Source organism: Scleropages formosus, chromosome 2 (genome assembly GCF_900964775.1).
Source record: "Scleropages formosus chromosome 2, fSclFor1.1, whole genome shotgun sequence".
Classification (NCBI taxonomy): Eukaryota; Metazoa; Chordata; class Actinopteri; order Osteoglossiformes; family Osteoglossidae; genus Scleropages; species Scleropages formosus.
In genome coordinates, this window is record NC_041807.1 from 1,511,676 (window position 1) to 1,535,322 (window position 23,647).

At 45.2% G+C, this 23,647-nt stretch overlaps 1 protein-coding gene and 1 long non-coding RNA gene across 2 annotated transcripts; one reads left to right on the forward strand and one right to left on the reverse strand.

Annotated features, from left to right (window-relative positions):
* Positions 1-1,940: 1,940 nt before the first annotated feature.
* LOC108933876 (uncharacterized) lies at positions 1,941-6,617 on the reverse strand. The gene is made up of 2 exons (XR_001966092.1): positions 6,545-6,617; positions 1,941-2,014 (listed from the first exon to the last, which is right to left on the reverse strand). It is a non-coding gene; the product is annotated as an uncharacterized LOC108933876 (long non-coding RNA).
* Positions 6,229-20,364, forward strand: pkp2 (plakophilin 2). The gene is made up of 13 exons (XM_018751265.2): positions 6,229-6,900; positions 9,000-9,067; positions 9,331-10,037; positions 10,140-10,278; positions 10,661-10,868; positions 11,311-11,488; positions 14,226-14,343; positions 14,615-14,758; positions 15,092-15,268; positions 16,539-16,692; positions 18,209-18,401; positions 18,923-19,010; positions 20,064-20,364. Exons 1-13 carry the CDS (start codon positions 6,693-6,695, stop codon positions 20,130-20,132), a joined length of 2,451 nt encoding a protein of 816 aa, XP_018606781.2. The 5' UTR covers positions 6,229-6,692; the 3' UTR covers positions 20,133-20,364.
* The last annotated feature ends 3,283 nt before the right edge of the window (positions 20,365-23,647 follow it).

The following is a 23,647-nucleotide window of genomic DNA, read 5'->3' on the forward strand; positions in this document are numbered from 1 at the left end:
GAGAACTCAGCACGAGTAGGTCTCATCATCCACAGAGGGAAAAGCAAGATACTGAGGGTCAATGCAGGCAAGGACTCTCCAATCATACTTGATGGTGAAGCGTTAGGAGAGGTGGACAGCTTCTCCTACCTTGGCAGCATAATCGACAAGCAGGGTGGGACAGACGTCGACGTCAGAGTCAGAATAGGTAAGGCAAGGGCAGCTTTCCTGCAACTGAAGAACGTGTGGGGGTCCAGAGTTCTGACAGTTAAGATCAAGACCCGAATTTTCAGCTCCAACATAAAGTCAGTCCTACTTTACGGAGCAGAGACCTGGAGGACCACCGTCACCACCACAAAAAAGATACAGACATTCATTAACAACTGTTTGCGACAGATTCTCAGGATCCACTGGCCCGTGATCATCAGCAACCAAGAGCTATGGCAGAGATCAGGACAACAACCAGCTGAGGATGATATCCTGCAAAGACGCTGACGATGGATCGGCCATACTCTGCGAAAGCCAGCTTCAAACACTGCAAGAAGACCCCTCACGTGGAACCCCCAAGGCAAGAGGAAGCGAGGCCGGCCAAAAAACACATGGCGACGCCACCTGGATGCAGAAACCAACAGGATGGGCCACACCTGGGGAAAACTGGAAAAACTGGCCCAGGACAGAGATGCCTGGAGAGCCCTTGTTGACGGCTTATGCCCCAAGAGGGGTAGTAGGCATTAGTAGTTAGTAGTAGTAGTTATGCTGTGTAACACACCGAGGTGGTTCAAAGGGGGGGCGGAGCCGGGGAAGGAACAACGGCAGCTGACAATAATCAACGCTTCTATTTCTTCCCCCAGCAGTGAAGTGAGTGAGTCTGAGGACCTCACAGGAGAGACGACCTTGGGAAGTGAGACAGCACGACCCTGAGAGCGACAGCGACCCCGAACTCCGCGTTCCCCACCTAGCACCCCTATGGGACATCAGGTCCCTGCACCCCCGTTTCCGCCTCCCCCGTCTTTCTGTGAGCCCCGCAACCCATAAACCCCCCCCACACTAGCAACTCACGCGACTATGTCTGCCCCTTCTTCTTACATGCTTATTTCCAAAGGAACTTACAATTATTTACCCTTTTATACAGCTGAGTAATTTTACAAGAGCAATTTTAATGTAAGTACATAATTCAAGGGGACTAAAGCTGGGAGTTGAACCTGTAACCTTTGGGTTCAACAGCAGTGATGTTAAGCACTATACTACCAGCAAAGCCATACTAAAAGCTGATTTCTTTGTATTATAAACATTCACAAGCCAAATTATCTGAATGTCTCCATCCATGGTGTAGCCTGCTTCGTGCCGTTTCCCAGATAGAATACAGACCTCTGTGACCCTACACTATGTGTGCAGGAATTAATAATGAATGAATATTATAAAATATGTTGGTGCTATTGTGGCCATGCATAAAAATACCTTTTATTCTGGAATTTTAATTAACGTGTTGACATGTTTTTGTCTAGGAACCAGATATTTTCCATAAGAAATAACGGTAATTTGACCCCTCTCACAATGGGAATTCACACAAAGGGGTGATTTCATGGACAGAATTAACCCTGTTGCGTGACAAATGATTATACATAAATTAAATTCAGATGGCTTATCCACAAATGGAAAGGATAGGCTAATTAATATTTTAAAATTTTGCTTAAGACTGTTTGAAAGTGTTGAGTTTTATCACGATAAACACAGGTAAAAATGAAGCATGTAACTTAGCAATTTAAGACATAGCCTGAGAAACCTGAAGTTTTGCAAATACCTTTCTCCCTACCTGTCATGTTATCAAGGAGGTGACGGACTCAAGTGAAGGTCCACTGTTTATTTAGCAGAGGTATCCGATAAGGGGCAGGTGAAATAGAGCTGGCTCAGCAAGGTTCCGCGATTCGGTCGATCTGGTGCCATCCTTTTATGTGTCTTCTCCCTGATCTGCCACAGGTGCACCCGTTTGTAGTGAGGACGTTGGGATCTCGGAGCCAGCCGATCCGGGTGGTCCCTGTGAAAATCAGAGATAAGGACAGGATCCAACACATCACGGGCTGGCACCCAGCATTGCTCTTCTGGACCATAGACCTCCCAATCAACCAGCTACTGCAATTCCCCTCTCCGGCAGTGGGAGTCTAGGAGTTCCCGGACTGCATGCGCGGACCCCCCACCCACTTGTACTGGTAGAGGAGGAGAGACTTCCACAGGCTGTTGGTGCAGGGAAACAGCACAGGACTTCAAGAGGGACATGTGGAAGATTGGATTTACCTGCCACTTGGGGGGAATTGGAGCCTGTAAGAAACTGCAGTAACGCGACAGAGGACCTTCAACGGGCCGATATACCGAGGGCTGAGTTTCTTGGCGGGCAGCTTCAGCTGGAGATCTTTGGTAGGCAACCACACTCTCCGGCCTGGCACAAGGGATAGCAGGCGCCGATGTCTGTCTGCTTGTTGCTTGTACCAAAGCCTGCAGAGTTGGAGGTGCCACTCACCAGGTTTCTACGTTTTCCTTGTACTGAGCGGCCACCATACTGTAGCCCCGGATAAACCGCCTGTAGAAGTTGGCGAACCCCAGGAACCTCTGCAATGCCTGCACTGTCCTGAGACGAGGCCACTCTGTCACTGCTCGGACTTTCTCTGAATCCATAGCCACCCCTCCTTTGCTCAGGAGGAAGCCGAGGAACGTGACCTGTTCCTGGTGGATCAAACATTTTTCCGCTATCACAAACAGGCGGTGGTGTAGTAGGCATTGCAGAACCTCCGTTACCTGTGTGATGTGTTGTCTCTTGGACCTGGGATAGATTAAAATGTCGTCCGGGTACACTAGAACCCCGTTGTTGACCAGGTCACCCAACACATAGTTCACGAAAGCCTGGAACACACTGGGTGCGTTAGCTAGGCCAAAGGGCATTACGAGATACTCATAGTGGCCCAGGGTGGTGCTGGAAGCCATCTTCCATTCGTCCCACTCCCAGATCCGAACCAGATTGTACGTACTACAGAGATCCAGCTTGGTGAATATCTGTGCCCCATGCACTTGCTCAAGTGCCGCAGTAATCAAAGGTAAGGGATGAGGATATTTGATGGTGATGTTATTGACACCCCGACCATCGATACATGGACGGAGGCCCCTGTCCTTCTTACTAATAAAAAGAATCCAGCTGAGGCCGGAGAGGTCGATGGTCTAATGATGCCTGCCTCCACAGCCTCGGTCACATAATGGTGCATGGCCTCCTACTCCGGCAACAAGAGGGGGCAGACCCTGCCTCGGGGAGGTGTTGTACCTGGGAGGAGGTCTATGGCCCAGTCCTGGGGTTGGTGTGGGGGCAACACTGCTGCTTGCTCTTTACTAAAGACCTCCTGGAGATCATGATATTCCACAGGAACAACAACCTTTTGGGGATTTTCAGAGCCGTCTGCCGAGGTGGCCCTGCGTGGCACAGACAGACACGTCTTTCTGCACTGAGGCCCCCATGCGATAAGCTCCCCCTTACTCCAGCAAAACACTGGATTGTGCTGGGCCAGCGAGGGAAAACCCAGGATGAGGGGAACATCTGGGGTTTTGATTAAAAAGAAGCTAAGCTGCTCATGATGACAAGCCCCTACTCTAAGATCCAACGAGGCCATTCGGACCTCCACCACCCCGGTCCCTAGGGGTTGTCCGTCAAGGGCGCTCACCCGTAACACAATGTCACATGACCTTCAGGGCACACCCTGGGTTTCTACAAAGCCGATATCCATAAAATACCCCGCGGCTCCCGAATCCACCAGGACCCACATGCAAACCCGGTCCTCCCCCAAGTACAGGACTATAGTGAGTTGTGAACCCATATGGCGCACACCACCAACCTTGTCTCCCAGATGGGCTGGGCAGGCAGCATGGAAGTGACCTGAAACACCACAGTAGAGGCACAAGCGGTCCCGGAAGCGGCACTGCCTTTCTTCTGAGGTCAAGCGTCTGTGCCCGATCTGCATGGGTTCGGGTGCGTCTCCGGGGACGTGGGGAACTGGTAAAGGCAGCCGGGGTCTGGGTTCTCTGTCACGGGCCAGGTTATCAATGGCCACTGCGGTCTCGATGAACTGATCCAAGGTCCAGTCCTCCCCTCGATACTGGAGCTCTGCTTGGATCTGGCGACTCAGGCCAAGTCGAAAACTCACCTTGAGCAATGCCTCATTCCAGCCACTCTGCTCCGCCAGGGTCCGAAACTCAAGAGAGTAATAGGCCACTTAGCGATCTCCCTGTCGTATTCGCATCAAGCGATCGCTGGCGGCACAGGCTGACAGGGATTGGCCGAACTCTGCCTTAAAGCATTTCTTAAATTCGGCATACAGTAGGTGATCTGGGCGCGTTTCATCCAGGCAGCCATAGCCTACTCAAGCGCCAAACCTGTCGGTAAAGCCAGGAGATAGTTTATCTTACTTTCAGATGTCTGATACACATAGGGCAGGCTGGCGAAGGTGAGCTCGTAATGCATGAGGAACCCTTGACATCGTGCAGGCATGCCGTTGAAGCGCTCTGGGGTGGCTAGACGTGGATCTTGAACCGGGACGGGCGGTGCTGGGGACATAAGCACCGCTGTGACTCCCTCTGCGGTCTCAGTCTCAGTCAGGTCCAGTACTCCCTTCTCCTGCAGAACTTGGGCCAGTCACTGAAATGCCTCGGCGAATCTGGTCAAAGTCTGCTTGTGGGAACTGAGACGAGAGCACCTGCTGTAAATGATCCAGCACCGCTGGGTCCGAAGGTGAGGTGGAGCCTTCTGTTATGTTATCAAGGAGGTGATGGACCCAAGTGCGTGTGCACTGTTTATTTAGCAGAGGTATCCAATAAGGGGCAGGCGAAATAGAGATGTCAAACAACAAGCAGGAGTTACCGATGAGCTAACATCAGAACAGGAGGAATAATCCAAAGCCGTAAACTGAAGAACAAAGCCAAAAGGTCTGGACACCAGGAAACCATAGAGAAAAGGGCACAGGAATTGGGAAAATGATCACGGGAGAGATGGTAGGAAAGCATTGACAAAGATGTGCAGTTGGCTCAACGAGATCCCACAATTCGGTGGACCTGGTGCTGTCCTTTTATGCGTCCTCTCCCTGATCTGCCACAGGTGCGTCTGTTTGTGCTGAGGACGTGGGCGTGACACTACCGTAGCAGCATCTTTTGAAAAAGGTACTTTACCTGAACTGTCTTAGTAAAACACCCAGCTATATGAAGTGGGGGGAGGCACGGTGGTGCAGTGGCGCAGTGGGTTGGACTGGGCCCTGCTCTCTGGTGGGTCTGGGGTTCGAGCCCCACTTGAGGTGCCTTGCAATGGACTGGTGTCCTGTCCTGGGTGCATCCCCTCCCCCTCCAGCCCTGCGCCCTGAGCTACTGGGTTAAGCTCCCGCGACCCCGTATGGGACAAGCGGTTCAGAAAGTGTGTGTATATGTATATGAAATGGAAGTCTTGGTTTGGATTAAATCTTCACCTAAGGAACAGATTAATACATTTATTCAGTAAAAAGTTGATTTTATGAAGGTTATCTCATCGAAGAAATTCTTAAATATAAAACTAGGCAAGGTAAGTTGAGATAAAAGGATAGAGCCAGTATGTAAACAACATTTAACTCTTACTGTTTGCATAAAGCAAAAATACTACACCTTGCCACTGAGCACTGAATGAAGGTCTACACCTCCAGAACTAGGTGTCACAGCAAAGAGCCTAAGAACCCAGTCCATTAACACAGCCAAGATTTAGCGCTTTGCTGACCCAGTGCCAAAGCATGAAACCGTATACAGAACAGAACACATTAAACCTCACCCTCTTCCCACCACCACCTGTGACTAAGCACCTCATTTATGAATAATTTACAACTGAGCAAAATGAGTCTGACACACAAAACAGTCACTCACCTTTTCCCACTATGGTTCAAGCCTTTAGTGATCACATTGCATTAGGAACCTGGTTTGAAAGACAGTACCACATAAAGGGTGGTCTTCACTGGATGCAGAGACTGCTATTGAGGCAGTAATAACTGTCAATAATAACAGAGCCAACTACAGATGCCAGTGGCACCAACGTATGTAACTTGCTGATGTATGTTACTGACTGTAACTAGGCTATAATTTTCAAGAAACATCTAGTAAATTCCAGATTACAGAAACAAGGCAAGATAACGGGAAGATTTGTGCTTCTAAAGAGAAGCCAATAAAGCCCGTAATTTCTAGGGGATGTAATAGGATGTAATGCGTGGAGATGAACGTGCCTCGACCGGCTTATGAAATTAGGAGACATTAGTGACATTTGTGCGTGATACTCGGGCGTTGTGCCAGTCACCCCCCTCCCCCCAAACCCCGAAAGCAAGGCCTCTGGTTCACTGAGGGAGGGAGTGGGACGGGCCTTGGTTTCAGTGCAGGATATTTACAAGAGGACTCTAACTTCCTCAAACTGGAGCTGCAGAGAGGACAAGGCAGGAAAAAAAAACACACAGTACTACTGTACTTCCTCCACTGGCTCTTGTAAAAGAATAGACCGGCGGACCACACCCTCGACGGGACGCCTCACCTGAGCTGAGTCACCAGCACACGCATCGCGGGCCACACAAAGGCGACAGCAGCTCGGCTGACTTTCTCACACACGTCTGCGTGAAAGTGCTACGTGCACAGCGCAGACTTGACTGGCGAAAAGCGAAACAAGCGCAGGAACGAGGGACATGGCATCGACCGACACGGACTTCTTCATCAAGTCGGCGCTGCCCGCACCGCAAGGCGCCGCGCTGCTGGCTGACGACACGAGCCTGGCGCTCCCGCCAGAAGGGGAGATGTGCGGCGCGCGCGGGCTTTCGGCCGACAGGAGCTCGCGTGTCCAGCGCCAAGTGCAGCTCACGCTCACGCGGAAGAGCGCGAGGAAGCCGCCCAACGGTAAACGGACGCTTCTCGCGCCCGATTCAGTCGCTGTGCGGGCTCGCGCTCAGAAAGGCGCGTAGGAGGCGTGTGAAAGATGATGGGAGGCGTGACTGCCACGTTCAAAGTGTAGAAACAATACTATATTCTATAGTACAATATTATATATTTGCTGTAAAACAAAAGTTAACACGACTCCTTTTTTTATGTAAACATCATCTTCAATAATGTACACAAACTGTATGTGTGTCTCTCTTGAGGAGTGTGTGCCCGCCTCACTCTCTGTTCATTTTCTGAATAAACACCTGAAATAGACAATAGTTCATTAGGTTATTAAAAAGGATAAATCATAATATTGTAAGATATCTTTTTTTTTTTTTTTTTCCTGTAGTGCTTGTTTTTGAAAATAATTGAATTTTGGGATGCATCTACCTTCTTGAATAATAATTATGGCGCCACACAGTACCAAACCATATGTAAAAGAATCACACACTGTTTAGAAATTAAGAAGAATTTCAGTAATGAAACTTGGAAATATATTCGTTAATAAGAAGAGTAATATATAAGTCATGTAATAATTTCCTGTTAAGGACATTACAGCAAGAATTAGATGCTCTGTGGGGACTGAGTGTTACTGTAGACTGAGGTAAAATGAAATGCCAAGTTGAACTGAACAGCTAATCACAGTTTCTCTTTATTTATATGTCCTCAGTGCTCTTTTGGTAAAACCCAAATAAATATCCCCTCAAAATGTTTTGAAAATCATTTGCTAAGGAATGACCTTATTAAACGTAGTGTGCATTCTGTTCTCTGTACCCTGCTCCAGAAATGCAGATTTATTTAAAGGTTATGTGTAATAAACACTGGTATACAGTGTATTTTCACTTGCTAAACATTCTTTGTTTACTTTCACTTTGGTGTTCGCAGGAAATACAAGGAGATTCTGGTTTAGTGGCCTCTCAGACATGCCAGTAATGGTGCATTGGTTCTAATATACAGACTGTAGTTATTATTTGTTATTATTGTATTGTTTCAGTTTTTGAATGCAGCTGAATATTTTACTGGAGTCATTCAGGTTTTTATAGCGCAACCTGCTGCGTTCTGCCTGCGTTTACTGTACATTTACATGTATTCATTTAGTAGACACAACGTACATCTCATAGAAAATACTGTGTTCATTGCATTAGCAGAAAGAGACAGAGCTGCAGATGTGTGATTCTTGAGTACAGTTTGTTTCCTTCACCATATAAACCGATGTTCACACACAAGTAGCTGCATAAAACTTTATCAGAATATCGACAATTCCTGATCACCTTCCTAGTCGTTTTTTTTTTTTGACATATGTATACGCATTTACATTACATTACAGGAATAGCTGCGTAAAGGATTGATCTGGGCACGATCTTAAAGTTATAGTGTATGAACATTTATACTTTACATGAACTTAGGAGATGATGGGTGAAGTGAGTCTGGAAGAGGTGAGTTTTAAGGCTCTTTTTAAATGTGAACAAAGATTTAGCAGTTCTGAGTGAGATGGGGAGGTCGTTCCACCACAACGGAGCCAGAACCGTGAACCTCCGTGCTTTACCTTTCGTGCGCGGGACCACTAAGTGGGCAGATGTGGAGGAGCGTAGCGGTCTGGTTGGGGTGTATCAGTTGATCAAGTCTTGTGGATAGCTGGGAGCAGTTGTACTGATGCTTTTGTAGACCGTAACCAGGGTCTTAGGCTCTATATGAGACCTGCTACCCCACAGAGAAGAAAGACACAAAAAGTTGGTTGACATGTCTGCTTACGGAAGTTCTGTGGCATGCAGCAGGAACTGAGTCACATTGTAGTTAAGGCTACATGAAAGATCAATGAGGAAGATCCTGGTTCAAATCTTGCTTTAGCTGTACTACCCTCGAGCAACATACTTACTCTAAGCTGCACCAGTTAAAAACCCTGCTGTTACAGGTAATTATAAGTAGCTTGTTCTGCAAGTCTTAGCATTCTGTGTTGTCTCTGTGGCAACTAAATAGTAATAATGTCAAGGCGTCATACACTCAGAATGGGAGAGGTCCACGGGCCGCACATATCTTGTCATGTTTTATCAGACAATATATCTACTTCTTTTTAGGGATCCTGCAATCGCAGGACCCCACCAGCACATCTGGCGATGGAAGAGGATTCCACTATGTAGCGCAGGTAAATTTGTTCATTTGTTGCATCTCGGTGTTTGCTGTTTGCTTTAAAGTTTGTTGTCACACTTGTGTCTTGGAGAGGCAGGGTTCTTTCTGGGTTTGGGGCAAAGCATTTAACTGTGGCTGCTGGGTGAAGGGATGGACAGGAATTATGGAACAATTTTGAGCCTGAGCCTAACTGGTGGTGTTTGTCTGATGCGTGGATGTGAGCATATGTTGAGAGACAGTGTATCTGATTGTTTGAAAATGAATGTGATTCTTTTAAAGGACCTTGGTCATGAAAGCGAATGGAAGCAAAGGTGGGACACGGTCCGGAAGAGCCAGAAGGTGTCAACGTGCAGGGCGAAGGGGTCACTTGTATCCAGCCCTGACCTGTCCGTCCATGCTATCCCAGGCCACAGAATGCTCTACTCCGAAACAACGCACCAAGGGTCCTACACATTACCCACCCACAACCTTGTTGCATCCAGGACCTCCCAGCTGGGCAGAACATGGGCTTCTGGCACCCCCAAACACCACTACAGCGTACATGAAACCTCCAGGAGTGGATTAGGGAGCATGCGTGAGACCTTCAGGAGTGGAGTGGGAAGCATGCATGAAACCTACAGAGGAGCACCAGGGAGCATGCGTGAAATCTACAGGGGTGGAACAGGGAGCATGCATGAGACCTACAGAGGTGGAACAGGGAGCATGCGTGAGACATACTGGAGCAGAGCAGGGAGTATGCGTGAGGCTAACAGAGGGGGTGTGGGCTGGCGCCAGCAGAGGTCCGATGCAGACAAGCCACAGCCAGACAGCTTGGCCTTCCTGGGGACACTTCATAAGGACATCGGAGCCCAGATAAACAATCAGGGCTCTTATGCAGCTTCTCTGGTCAGCATGGAGGTGGACGGCCTGATGGGGCAGACAGGCCTGACGCAGGACATAATCCACTCGGAAGTCCAACAGCTTCCTGGAGAAAACCTGATTGGACAGTAAGTAGTATCTTTTTTTAATTGAGAAAAAAACTTGTGACACATCATTAAAATTATGACCTTTGGGGATGATCAGTGAAGTAATGTAAAAATTTCATACAGAAACCATGAAGGACCAGGGATGGAACTGATGCTGGAAAGGGCTGTGAAACTACTGGGCAAGGAAACCCCCAGTGTGCAGGTTTCTGCCACAAACTATATTCAGCACAAGTGCTTCATCAATCCAGAGGCTAGGAAGAAGGTAAACCAAAAGTATGAAGTTGACCAGCAATTTTAGGACCCCTCAAACACTCCCCCAGAGAGAGCTGCTACATGGTGGTTTAGTTCCATTACTAGGAGGCTAGTGGGTACAACCCAAGGGCCCTGACTATTTGGACTTGATGATATGAATGTTCTGTTTTTTCTTTATTCATCTGTCTACCTCCAGAGAGAATGTAATACCCATCTGATGTACTTCTGATCCACGAATAACCCCCAAATCCACGTGCATACACACCGTGCCTCAGACAAAGTTACTTAAATGCTTATTTGTTGCAGTTGAAATTGCCATATCCTGTTTCAGGGTGGGTCTATTCATTGTATTTGGTGAAAAAATGTCCTTCTTTGTTGATGTGTGTGCCCAGGTGTTGATCCTGCAGGGTATACCCAGACTGATCCAGCTGTGGCACAGTGACAACGAGCAGCTCCATAAAGCAGCTGCTGCCACTTTGCGCAACATCGTCTTTGAGAACAATGACAACAAAATGGAAGTTAAGGACAAAGGTGGCATTGAGAGCTTGCTGAGCGTGTTGAAGAGTACCAGGGACACAGAAACCAGGGAACAACTTACTGGTGAGTGCAGTGAGAGGGAAAAATAAGCCAGCGGTGGATGGAAGGGAATGAAGCTCCTGCAGAACAATGTCAAATTATAAAGAGAAGGGAGAAAAGCTCAGAACTAATAATGTTCACTGTTTAATGGAAAAGGCTGAGGCTCTTGAGAAGCTTATAATTTTACCCTTTGGCACTTATTAAAGATGGAAAGTCTTCTGTCTAGCTGATCATTTTTTATATCAGCGGCAGGGCCCCTTCTGGGACCGACCCATCAACTTTTCGGCTGCTAAGCAAGCCCCATAAATTTTACGCTGCATGTACCCTCTTTGCATTTAGTGGTGGATGCCAGAAAAAATACATAACCTTTGAAATGATAAAATCATATCTGGACAGCTGTATTTGCGACCGCTTTTGTTGGCTTATGGATATTTTCATTTTAAAAGGTCCTACTTGCGTTTTCCAGGCTTACTTTGGAACCTGTCATCCCATGACCTTCTGAAAGACTACCTCTGCAGAGAGGCCTTGAAGAGCCTCACAGACACAGTCATTGTACCCTTCTCAGGCATAGCTGAGGGAGAAAACCCAAAAGATGACCTCCTGACTGACCCTGACACCTTTTACAATGCAACAGGCTGTCTGCGGTAGGTACTTATCAGTAAGTGTGCCTGGAATTAGACCAGCATGACTTTCAGATAATGGAAGTTAACACCTTCTGAGACACTAACTCCAGCAATTAAATGCATCGTGACATTGAATAAGTAAGGGTTCAATATGAAGCGCACAGAGCAGGGGTCAGACGATAAGAAGCCTTGTACTCATGGAACTCATTATTGGGGGCAGCTGGTAACACAGTGGTTACAGCTGCTGCCTTTGAACACAGAGGTAACAGGTTCAAATCTCATTTCTAGTTGTAGTATCCCTGAGCAAGCTTCCTACCTTCAATTGCTCCTGTGAAATTACCCAGCTGTACAAATGGGTAAATAATTTTAAGTCACTTTGGACAAATGTAAATATAATGCATTTTAGTATATGGCTTCAGATATGTCATCCTTCTTACCACAAACTAATATTTTGGCTCAGACTGCTCCTGAACTGCACAGTCCCTTAAGGCTTAAGGTTTCTACAACTGGAAGCTCAAATGCTGAGATGGCAGCGAAGGAATCGGTGATTATCCTGAAAAGTGTAGGCAAAGCAGTGTAGTACAATAATGTCATTCTTCATGGTGCTCAACTGAAGTTATATATCCTCAAAGCCACTTAAAGATAAAAAAGTGATCCTTGAACATCTGAACATGGTTGACATCAAAATACCTGCCTGCATGATCCTGTTGTCTGTAACTTCTAAGGAAAGGAATTTTTCCTGTCATGCTGCCAGGAGAACCAGAAACCTGAATCCATGCCCAGTTCTCCAGCCGCAAACAAACGTGTTCCACTGAGAGTTGTGGTTACCTAGCAACCCGTTTTAATACAAAAGCTGTTCAAATAAATAATTAATTAGATCTCTTCCTTCTTAGAAAGCAAAATGTGATGCCCAACATTTTGAATAAACACAAAAAAAGATTTATTAACAAATTTTACTATCCACATTTGCAGTTCTCACTAGTAAAGATTCTGGCAAACTGTGTTATAAGGGTCCAAAGTTTCTGCTAAATAAATGGTCACAAAACACAAGGCTTTTCTCCAGAGCAATTTACAATATCGTGCTGTTATTTACCCTTTTATACAACAGGGTAATTTCTACTGCACTCACTTAGAGTAAGTACTTTGCTCAAGGCTACTACAGCTGGAGGTGGGAATTGAACCTGTGCCCTTTGGGTCTAAAGGCAGTAGCTCTAACCACTACTGTACCACCTGGCCCTGATATTAAAATAGTTACTGCCCTCATACTGTAAACAGTTCTTTATATGAATAGTTGCATTTTTAGTGTTGCATTAAAATAGTTGATGAAAAATAAATTAGGATTGACACTCATTTTATTGTTTTTTTTTTTTTTTTACATGAGCAAGGTAAAGTACAATAATTCCAAGAATTATGCTTTAGAGTGAAACTGTAACTTGCTAAGCAAAACACTGCAGTTTCCCAGTTCCCCAGGTTTCCACAGCTGCCTTTTTGAGAGCCACATTGTGCCAAGGGCAAAGGCAGCAATCAAACCTAAATTTGTTGTACAACCAGGAATATTCACGTCAGCTTGGTAATCAAACTGATCAGTGAGTCACAGCTCAGTAGTCGAATGTGTGATAACATCCGGATTCTCTGGGAAATCACTGGCAACCGTCCCGCTGGGAAGCAACAAAGAACCTTTGTCCGTCTAAACAGTGGAGCTACACACTGATCGTTTGGCACGACCTCTCTTTAAAATACTGCCGACATCACAGGAGTTTGTATTCAAACTTGACATGCAAAGTGGACGTCTTGTTGCTCGTTGCCAGCGGCAGTCCGAGTACTGTTGCCAACAAGAGGGAGTATGTCTGGAACAGGAAATGAAACATATTCAAAGTAACCCTGAGAGATAAATGTTTTATTATTTTGTAGGATTTGTGTTTGTTTACATTTATTTATTTCGCAGGCATTTTCCTCCAAAGCGACTTCCAATGAACTCTATGCAGTGTTACCAGCCCAAACACCTTATTCGCCACAGTGACTTACACTGCTAGATACACTACTTACACTGGGTCACTCATCCATACATCAGTGGAACGTACACACTCTGTGTAACTCACACACTATGGGGAACCCTAACAGCATGTCTTTGGACTGTGGAAGGAAACCAGAGCACCCAGAGGAAACCCACACATACATGGGGAGAACATGTATACACCAGAGTATACTGTTTCTAGAAGTATTCTTTCAGGTGGCACTTCTGAAACAATTCCAGTTATGCTTGAAAGGTACATTATGAATTAAATCTGTTGATAATGTTATATGTAAACAGCAGGGTACCACAGTGAGTAGTGCCACTCTCAGAGGGCCTGGGTGGTGCAAGAGGACATGGGTTTGATCCCCACTCAGTCTGAATGGAGCTTGCCTGTTCTTCCAGTGTTAGGGTAAGTACTTTGCTCAAGGCTAGTACAGCTGGAAGGGGGAATTGAACCTGTGCCCTTTGGGTCTAAAGGCAGTTGCTCTCACCAGTACTGTATCACTTGGCCCTGTTCAGGTTCCCCCATAGTGTGTGTGTTCCACTGATGTATGGATGAGTGACCCGGTGTAAGCAGTGTATCTAGCAGTGTAAGTCACCGCGGTGAATAAGGTGTGTGGGCTGGTAACACCGCATAGAGTTCATTGGAAGTCGCTTTGGAGAAAAGCGTCTGCTAAATAAACGTGATATTTTCTGCAATTAAAAGCAAGCTGGTTGTGCGACTGAGCTCTGTTTCACCTGCAGCAACCTGAGCTCAGCGGGGCCTGAAACTCGTGGAGCGATGCGGAACTACATACCCCTCATCGACGGACTGGTGCACTACGTGCAAGGAACGATCGCGGACCACAAGCCCGATGACAAGGTAGCTGGGATTCTGCATCTGGAGCAGCGACAACAGATTTGGCAGTTAGGCTGTAACCAGGAGAGGCCGGCTTCTGGCTTTGCGTGTGTCTGGTTACGTTTCCTGCCTCAGGGGAGGAGGGAATGTAAAACTGGTCGAGGGAAGACCGTGAACGTTTTGTATATTCGTGGCATCCTGAAAAACATTTCCGTATCGCTTTGGCCACATGTACGGGCACTTTTGAAACGAAACTCTTGAGAACCTCAGGAGGCAGTAATGTCTCTGCTCCCAGTCCACAGAGAACTGCATCTGCATTTTGCACAACCTGTCCTACCAGATGGAGCATCTGACCAGTGTTCACCAGTCTCTGCAGAACTTGGCCCCTAGAAGCAAGGCTCTCGGTTGTTTTGGGTCCCGCAGCAGAGACATGGCACAGGTAGCATGTCACAGGGAGGAGTTCCACTGGTTCATCCACTGTTTCTAATTGATTAACCGTGTAAAATAAACTGCACAGCACCAGCAGCATTGTATTATCATCGTTGACATTTTAAATATTGACCACGTTCTAGTGTTTCTTCAAAACTGCGTCTTTCCTTTCTCTTGTAAAGAAACCTCGTCAAAGTTTTAGGCTGGGTCCAGCGGGCTGTAGTGTCACAACGTTACTTTTTATTAGTATTTTTTTGTTCCGGAATCGTAGTAACTCATAGAAGTGGTAGCCGGCAACTGCTGTACTCCTGTGGTGACACAGGCTTTTCTTCTTGGGCTCCAGCGCTCTGAGAAGCATCGTGCTCTTTTGGAAGAGAAGAGAAGCCCACATGGTGTGGAGTGGCTTGGGAGCCCCATCATTGTACGCATGTACCTGTCTCTCATCGCACGCAGCAGCCGCAAATACACGCTGGAGGCTGCCACCGGAGCGCTGCAGAACATCACAGCTGGGAACGGGAAGGTAACCATGGAAACCCCAACTCCAAACTCAGGCTGAATGTGGCATAATGCTGGCACCGGTCAAATCAGTCACACAACATGTCTGTTTTAATAAACTAAGTGTGATTGATATGAGTACATTGCCTTGCAGTGCTCAGCTCCGCCATTGTATGGGTCCTTCTGACACCGTGTTGGAAGTCTTCGGGAACGAAGACCACACCTATATACAGTTGACCCTTGAACGACGTGGGGGTCAGGGACGCCGACCCCCAGCGCGGTCGAAAATCCGCGTATAACTTCTGACTCCCTAAAAACTTAACTACTAACAGCCTACTGTTGAGCGGAAGCCTTACCGATAACAAACAGTCGACTAACACATATTTTGTATGTTATATGTATTATATACTTTACTCTTACAATAAAGTATGGTAGAGAAAAGAACATAAAATAAGAGAAAATACATTTACTGTATTTGATACTGTAGGTTTACGTCATCTGTTTACAAGATGAATCATCTATCAGTACCTACATCAATATTCTCTTACATGATACAAAACACTGTAGATGTTATATGTATTACGTGCATGTTTTATGGAAGTTAATAATAAAATAGACTAGTAGCGACATATATTTTATGCATTCAGGACATACACAACTTTTTCTTAATTTTTTCGATATTTCTAAGCTATGCAGTTCGTCTGCGAGTTTTTTCAAATTGTCACAAATCTCCAAAAAATTTTTCGATATATTTATTGAAAAAAATCTGCTTATAAGTGGATCCGTGCAGTTCAAACCCGTGTTGTTCAAGGGTTAGCTGTATTTATGAGGTGGCGAGAAACATTTTATATTAATTTATGAAATAGCCAGCTTTCTGTGGTACTATGTGTGTCTTCAGTTGTAAAAGACTGAGCAGGACTAAAATATACAAAAACTGCATAGGCAGCTGGTAGCATAGTGGTTAGAGCTGCTGCCTTTGGCTCCAAAAGTCCCTGGTTCGATCCCTACCTTTGGCTGTCGTACCCTTGAGCAAAGTACTTATCCTAAAATTACCCAGCTGTGTAAATGGGTAAATAATTGTAACCTTAACACTGTAAGTTGCTTTGGCAAAAAGCATCAGCTAAATGAATTAATGTGAAACATTTATTTAATGTCCCCGATCCTTTTAAAACATTTGTGCAGGGCAACATTTTTGTAACGGAAAAATGAGTAGCGGTGAGAGTAAGGGTGGCATGGCACTGCGTCTTGTGTTAACAGCTCAGCATATGATTCATTGAGGGGATTCTTTTTGGCAGCTGCCATTTACCATGGTCTACACCATCGTGCAAAAGGAGAATGGACTGCAGCAGGTGAAAAGAATGCTACATGAGGGTGAACCTGATGTGAAGAGGGCAGCAGTGTCCTTACTGAGGAACATCTCCCGCTATAGCGAGGTGCATGGCGAAATTGGTGAGCCTCCCAACAACACAACAATCCTCCTAGAGGATCCCCTGCAGAGTATCTACTTTTCGCTGGGTTAGGTATCACTAGTGAGTACGTACGCGTTACGCACTCACGCTTGTATACATGTAAGAAGGTTGCCGGACATCACTAGGCCGGAAGGTGTGTAGGTGCAACTAAGGAAATATTATCTTCCACCCTTCTTTAATTATACAATTACTTGAAAAGCAGGACTGACCCAGCATGACCAATATGCACTAACTGGCCATTTTATTATGTACATCTGCTTGTTAATGTAAATTGCCTGTTCTTTCAAACGGCGACTCATGTGGTTCCGACGCACTATACGGTCGACTCCTGAGATACATCTGAGTTAAGGGAATTAGACTTCTTCATGTAATGCCTCTACTGTGTCTTACAAGGCACTTCTTCATTTACAAGGACTGAATTTAGATTTCACACGCCTCCAGACAGCTGAGTAGCATTTATTAATTTAGCAGAGGCTTTTCTCCAAAGTGATGTACAGTGATTATTCTGTAGTATTGGGTAGTAAGTGCAAAACAGCTCAGTACGATAGTGGTTTGCAGAAAGGCATCTCAGAATGCACAACTTCTGAGCCTTGAAACAGATGGGCTTAAGCAGCAGAAGATCACAGTGTTCCACTCCTGTCAGCTAACAACAAGAAGATGAGATTACAGAGGGCATGTTATCAGCAGAAAGAGTGAAAAATTATTACCTGAGCTGACATATCTCGATTTTTGCGACATGTCGATGATGGGGGTCAGAATTTGCCAGCACGAATCCATCAATCCATTCATGTATGAAAGGTGTCAAGGTGTGAGGAAAGGTTTTTCGGACACATCGGACCCCTTAATGGCAACGGAGCATCTCTGGAGTACTACGGTATACAGTAAGTAACCATCATTGCTGCCCGGGTGCATCCCTTCATGGCCAGAGTCTCCCCATTTGTAAACGGATGCTTCCAGCAGGATAATGCAACATGTTGTGAAGCATGCATCATCTCATTATGGTTCCAAGAGCATGGAAATGAGTTTAGCTTACCTCGGTGGCCTGCATAGTCCCCAGATCTGAACCTAGCCTTGGAGATAAGATAGAATGGAAGGTTTGCAGTGTCAATTTGGGCTGAACAATCTGCAGGAGCACTGTGATGCTAGTTAGTCAGCATAAACAGCATAAACCAAAATCCATGAGAAATGTTTCCAGCACCTTATCAAATCCATCCCTCAAGGAATTCAGGGTTTTCTGGAGGCAATAGAGGAACCTACCTAGTACTAGGTAGGTCCACCCAATAAGGAGTCCAATGGGTGGGAGTTATTAGTGGCTAATAGTGAAGGTGTGCAAATGTCTACCTGTATTATCTCTGGATCTTCTGATGGTGAGCCAGTCGCTCCACATCCATAGAAGAATTCATGAAGTAAAACCTAGAGACAAAGCAATTGATTTGTTCATTATTATACATAATCCCTTTACCAGGCAAGCAATTTGTCGTTATCCCTCCCTCCAGTGCAACAGGTGTTACCCGAGCTGGTTGCATTGCTACCCAGCTCGGATTCCAGTGCGGACCTCCCTTCAGAGGCCGCGGTGACGGTGTGTCAGATCCTCATCAACCTTAGCCGGAGTGAAGGCTTCAATGTGCGCGCCATTGTAAACCAGGGCGGACTGGGAAAGATCATCAGCATGAGCACCAAGGAGAACGGGTTATTATTATTATTTTCTTCTTCTTTGTCTTATTTATTATTAATTTGATGCTTTGCAGAAGCTTTTATCCAAATGGATTCACGATACTTGACCTATTTATACAACTGGGTACAACGGTACTATAAGCAGTAGCAGGATTTAAACGACAGCATTCAGGATACACATCTATGGAACATAGTGGCATCATTAGAATAATTCCTTCACCCCTGTGTTGCTCCATCAGGAGTGAAAATATGTAGAGTTGTTTGAAACTGCTGCTTAGCCTGGACTAGCAAGATGGATCACTTTAGTACGACACACGTTTACAGTGTATAATGCTACTTAATCCCTCAGTAGTGACAGAATTCCTTCGGTACCACTTCAACTGTAAGCAGAGTGTGAAAATATTCTGAAGGATTCAAGACAAAGTTCTCCACTATGTACGGAGGTGCTTATGAAATTGCATTAGTTACAGAAAGAGGGAGCGGTGCAGATGGTTGCCTCGGCTTTGCGAGGAAACGACGGTGCTCCTGTGTTTCAGGTTCGGTCCGACCAGGACTGGGCAGGCGGCCTCGGTTCTCCTTCATGCCATGTGGAAACACAAAGAGCTGCATTCGGCGTACAGAAAGGTGAGTAGATGGAACACGGTCCGTAAAGGGGCTTGGCAGGAAAGAATAGAAATATTCTGCTTTTCTTTGAGTAAGAATAATTAAAGTATATTTTTCTACTGTTTATTATTATTATTTTCTCCAAAGCAACTTAGAATGTAGAGCTACGTAATGTTATTTACTCATTTATACATCAGGGTAATTTTTACTGGAGTAATTCAGGTTAAGTACTCAGGTGTTGCTCAGGGGTACTATAGGGGAGCTGCATTTAAACCTGGGTTCTTTGAGGGTATGGTGGTGGCTCTAGCTGCTGTGCTGCCTGCTTTTAACATTTCTTTTTGGGTGTTCCTGCTTTAATAATCCTTCTCGTCCATTCAGCTGACGTGGTCATAGTCACGGGGGTGCCGTGCAACGCCAAACCCTTCGAACACCAGATCATGCTTTCTATATCATGCACCAGACAGCCAGCGTCTGCAAACTAAACTGTCATATTTTGACCGAATAATTCCTCATACTTTGTCATCTTTCACTGGGTGCATTATGGGTATTCTGCAACAATGTCAAGCTGAGCAATTAATATACACCAGAGCACACAATGGCCATTGTTTATCAATACCCAGAGTGAGGACTTTAGGTTGTAACATTTGCTTTAGTGGTTCTCTCATTACACGGCCACACTGAAAATCAGGATGCGCACACAGGAACACGATGCAGCATTTCATGTAAATACAAACTGCGACGGCATCCCTTCCCAGTATCCTTAGGCTATAAGCATATTTATTAGCGTGTTCATGTGCTGGGGTTGGTTACCAGTAAAAGTGGTTCCATGAGTGGTACAAGTTGTAGAGTCCAGATAAGTGTCTGAGTAATAGGGAATTGGTGTACCGCGTCTTACTCTATTATAGATGCTGCCCTTGATTTTCAGATTGATAAAACCTACAGATTTTGCTTGTACTGGAACGAATCCATGCTGTTGTTTACACATCAGGCCAGACTGACTCTTGAGCAGGATGCAGATATGTTTGACCTTCCATAACAATAGTTATATGGTATTCTTTCCTTGTTCTTCTGCAGGCTGGATACAGGAAAGCCGACTTCATTAACAGCAAGACCGTCAAAGCTCTCAATTCAGTAGAAAATTAGATGGGAGAGAATAGGCATCTAATGACACATGTAAAAGTGAAGCTTTATGTGAAACAGCCCTATGTGAACTTTGTACATAAATGATCATTTGACTTACAGAATACAAACCAATATTTATATTGCAGTTGTGTGGCAAGAATCATTTTCGGAACAAAATCATCTGTTACAGACATTTTCATACACACATTTTCAGAACCACTTGTCCCATACGGGGTCACGGGGGAACCGGAGCCTACCCGGTAACACAGGGCGTAAGGCCAGAGGGGGAGGGGACACACCCAGGACGGGACGCCAGTCCGTCGCAAGGCACCCCAAGCGGGACTCGAACCCCAGACCCACCGGACAGCAGGACCGTGGTCCAACCCACTGCGCCACCGCATATATACTGGAATTACAATTCTCCCATGACAGCATTGCACACAATTTTTTAAAAGATTGGTAAACTTGTGTAAGTATCAGTTTGAAAACATTTTGTACCAATGCATTATAGAGGAACTTGAGTGTCAGTGCAAATGCTTCAAATCTGGCAATACTTCAGTGAAAGAACATGTATGCCCAGATAAGATGCCAGAAAAAGTTTGTAAAACCTTTGGAATTATTTGGATTTCTACATTAATGTAATCTGATCATTCTCTAAGCCATGATAATAAACTCTTATTAAACATGTACATTTTACATTTCCATGTCTGTTTAAACCATCTGTTCAATAAAATCAAGGTCATTGATGGAAAATGTATGTGAACCTTTACGAAGATGACATTTTAGAAAGAAGGTAACTGCAATCAGACGTTCCAATCAATCCAGCTGTGGGTTTGACCTACCCTGGTGTATTCAAAAACTAAAGATGTTTTGGTTACATGGTCTTCACAAAGGAATTCTGTTGATGCAGCCTATTTAAAAGATATTTCAGAGCACCCTAGAAGAGTTGAAGTTCATAAGATTAACAAGTTACAACAGATCTGGGCCTCTATCGGTCCACAATTTACATTTACTCATTTAGCTGATGCTTTTCTCCAAAGAGACTTACAATGTTAATGTTACAATTATTTACCTATTTATACAGCTGCACAATTTTACTGGAACAATTCAGAGTAAGTACCTTGCTCAAGGGTATTACAGCCAGAGGTGAGGCTCAAACCTGCCACCTTTGGGTCCAAAGACAGTCGCTCTAACCACTACGCTACCAGCTGTCCCAATTAGGGAGATTATTTACAAATGGAAAGAATTCAGCATCACTCCTACTCTCACTGGACATGGATATTCTACAAAGATCAGTACACTAGGGTACACTGTACAATCCACAGACAAATTACAAAGAACCCAAGAGTGACAGCTAAGGATCTACATGCATCTCTTGAACTTGATGAGATCTATGTTCAGGGGTGTAACATAAGAAATACCCTGAAGAAGACCGGTGTTCATGGGAGGGTACCACAGCGGAAACCACTGCCCTGTAAAAAACATTGCTGTCCATCTCAAACACCACATCAATGTTCCACAGCACTACCAGGACAATGTTTTATGGACAGATGAGACAAGAGCTGAACTTTTCGGCAAAAGTGCAGTGTTATGTCTGGAGAATACAAACACTGCATTCTAACACCAAAACCTCATCCCAGCTGTGAAGCCTGGTGGTGGGAGTATAATGCGGTGGGGCTGCAACAGAATGGTAAGGTCTCTGTCTATCTAAAACTCAGACACTGGGTCATACGATGTGACACTGACTCAAAATATGAGTAACTCAGAAAGAATTGCTCAAATAAAATTCTTCTTATTTTATAATGGCCAAGTCTGAGTCCTGACCTCACTCTCATGCAAATGCTGCGGCGGTTATGCAAGCAAGACATTCCAAAAACACAATTTCAACAAGTTTTTATATAGAGAAATGGGCCAAAATACTTCCTAAATGTTGTGCAGTTGTGATCAGCAGCTACATTTGGTTGGCGTTATTACTGATAAGAGGTTCCACTAGTTATGAAACATAAGGATCACATAATTTTTCCATCAATGACCCTGATTACTGAACAGAGGGACTAAACAAAGATGGAAAATGTTAAGCTTGTTGAATGAGAGTATTTATTGTGACTTGGATTAAAGATCAGATCACATTTTAGGAGCCATTATGCAGAAATCCAGGTAATTCCAGCAGGTCCATAAACATTTTTAACAACAGTACTTCAGTGAACTTTTATCAGCTCAGACAGGTCAAAAGATCAGAAGAGACAGCTGAAATTTGCACAAAAAAAAAAGTGTGCGCTGCAATAAAACTCGCCAATAATGATTAAAGTTTGACGCACTGGTACAGGTAAAAAGACTACATGGTGAATGTGGGGGTTCCGGCTTTGCCTGCAGCCCCTGTAGGGGAAAGAGTCTGCTTCCAGAAGCTATGCTCACCAATCTAGAGGTGACTGCAGGAAAAGAAAGCTGGTTTCACCAAAATGTTCTCAAACGATTGACTGATAACAGTAAAGGTTTTTTACTGTTCCATACATTCACAGACACCTGCTGCTGTCAGCCAAACTCATTCCCATAACCAGATCTAAGACTAAACTGCTTCACGTGACCGTGATAGACTGAGCGGGATTCCTATACCTTTCACACAAACTGCTGAAGATGCCGAGGATCACGTGGTCTTCCAATGTGGAGAAAAGCATCACAGCCCTTGTAGAGTCACGCCTATCAAAACACTGTATACCGCGATTACATCGGATGAGGGTTACCTTGGCGGATGCCAGCAGGTTCTGGTCACCAGGAGTGACGGTCACTTTCCGCCACAGAAACAGCTGAGCGGCAGGCTGTGCGACTAACTGGCTGTGAAAGGTTTCCGGCTTAGAGAAGTGTTCACCGATGATGGACACAGAAACAGCAAACATTTGACCTTGAAGGGCAAATAAAACTTCTGTCTGAGCCCCAAAACTGTGAAAAAAAATTCCCTGCCTCCACAGTACATACACAGGAGTGCATTTCCATGAAGAGCAACAGCAGGTCATAGAGCTCCACCCTGTGGAATGTTGGTATATTATTTAAAGTCAACTTTGTCCTGTATACAGCATCTCTCGCTTAACATTGAAATTAGCAGTGCCTGGGACACCACAGATTTGAGGGGGGGGGACTAGTGTTTATTAGAAATGTACCTACGGGACACCCTGGAGATGGGCAGTACTACCCACACCAGGCCACCAACAGCAGCAGCAAAAGACATTACAACGAGCTCAAGTGCTTCATTGTCAACAAAATAAAATCTAACTGCATCGACGGGACCAACGTGAGCGGCTCTTCCGGCACGTTCCAGAATTTGGTCTGAAACACACCGTACGGAACTTGCAAGGTCGTCCCAAAGCTGAATCGGTACAAAGGGTTATGTGTTTCTGGAGCCTGATTTGAAAGCTGCTTCACGTGGCCCAGTAAGGCAAAACAGCCATTTGTCCTAAAACTTAACAGTTTTAAAAAAAAAAAAAAAAAAAATGAAAAGCAGCATGCACACTATTAATTCAAAAACAAAAAAGGAAGGGGGA

What these genes read in the sequence shown, in the direction of transcription:
- pkp2 (XM_018751265.2), top strand. Translation starts at nt 6,693, where the DNA reads ATGGCATCGACCGACACGGACTTCTTCATCAAGTCGGCGCTGCCCGCA. An exon ending in CGCGAGGAAGCCGCCCAACG is followed by an intron (nt 6,901 to 8,999) that starts GTAAACGGACGC and finishes ACTTCTTTTTAG; the next exon opens with GGATCCTGCAATCGCAGGAC. An exon ending in AACCAGGGAACAACTTACTG is followed by an intron (nt 10,869 to 11,310) that starts GTGAGTGCAGTG and finishes TGCGTTTTCCAG; the next exon opens with GCTTACTTTGGAACCTGTCA.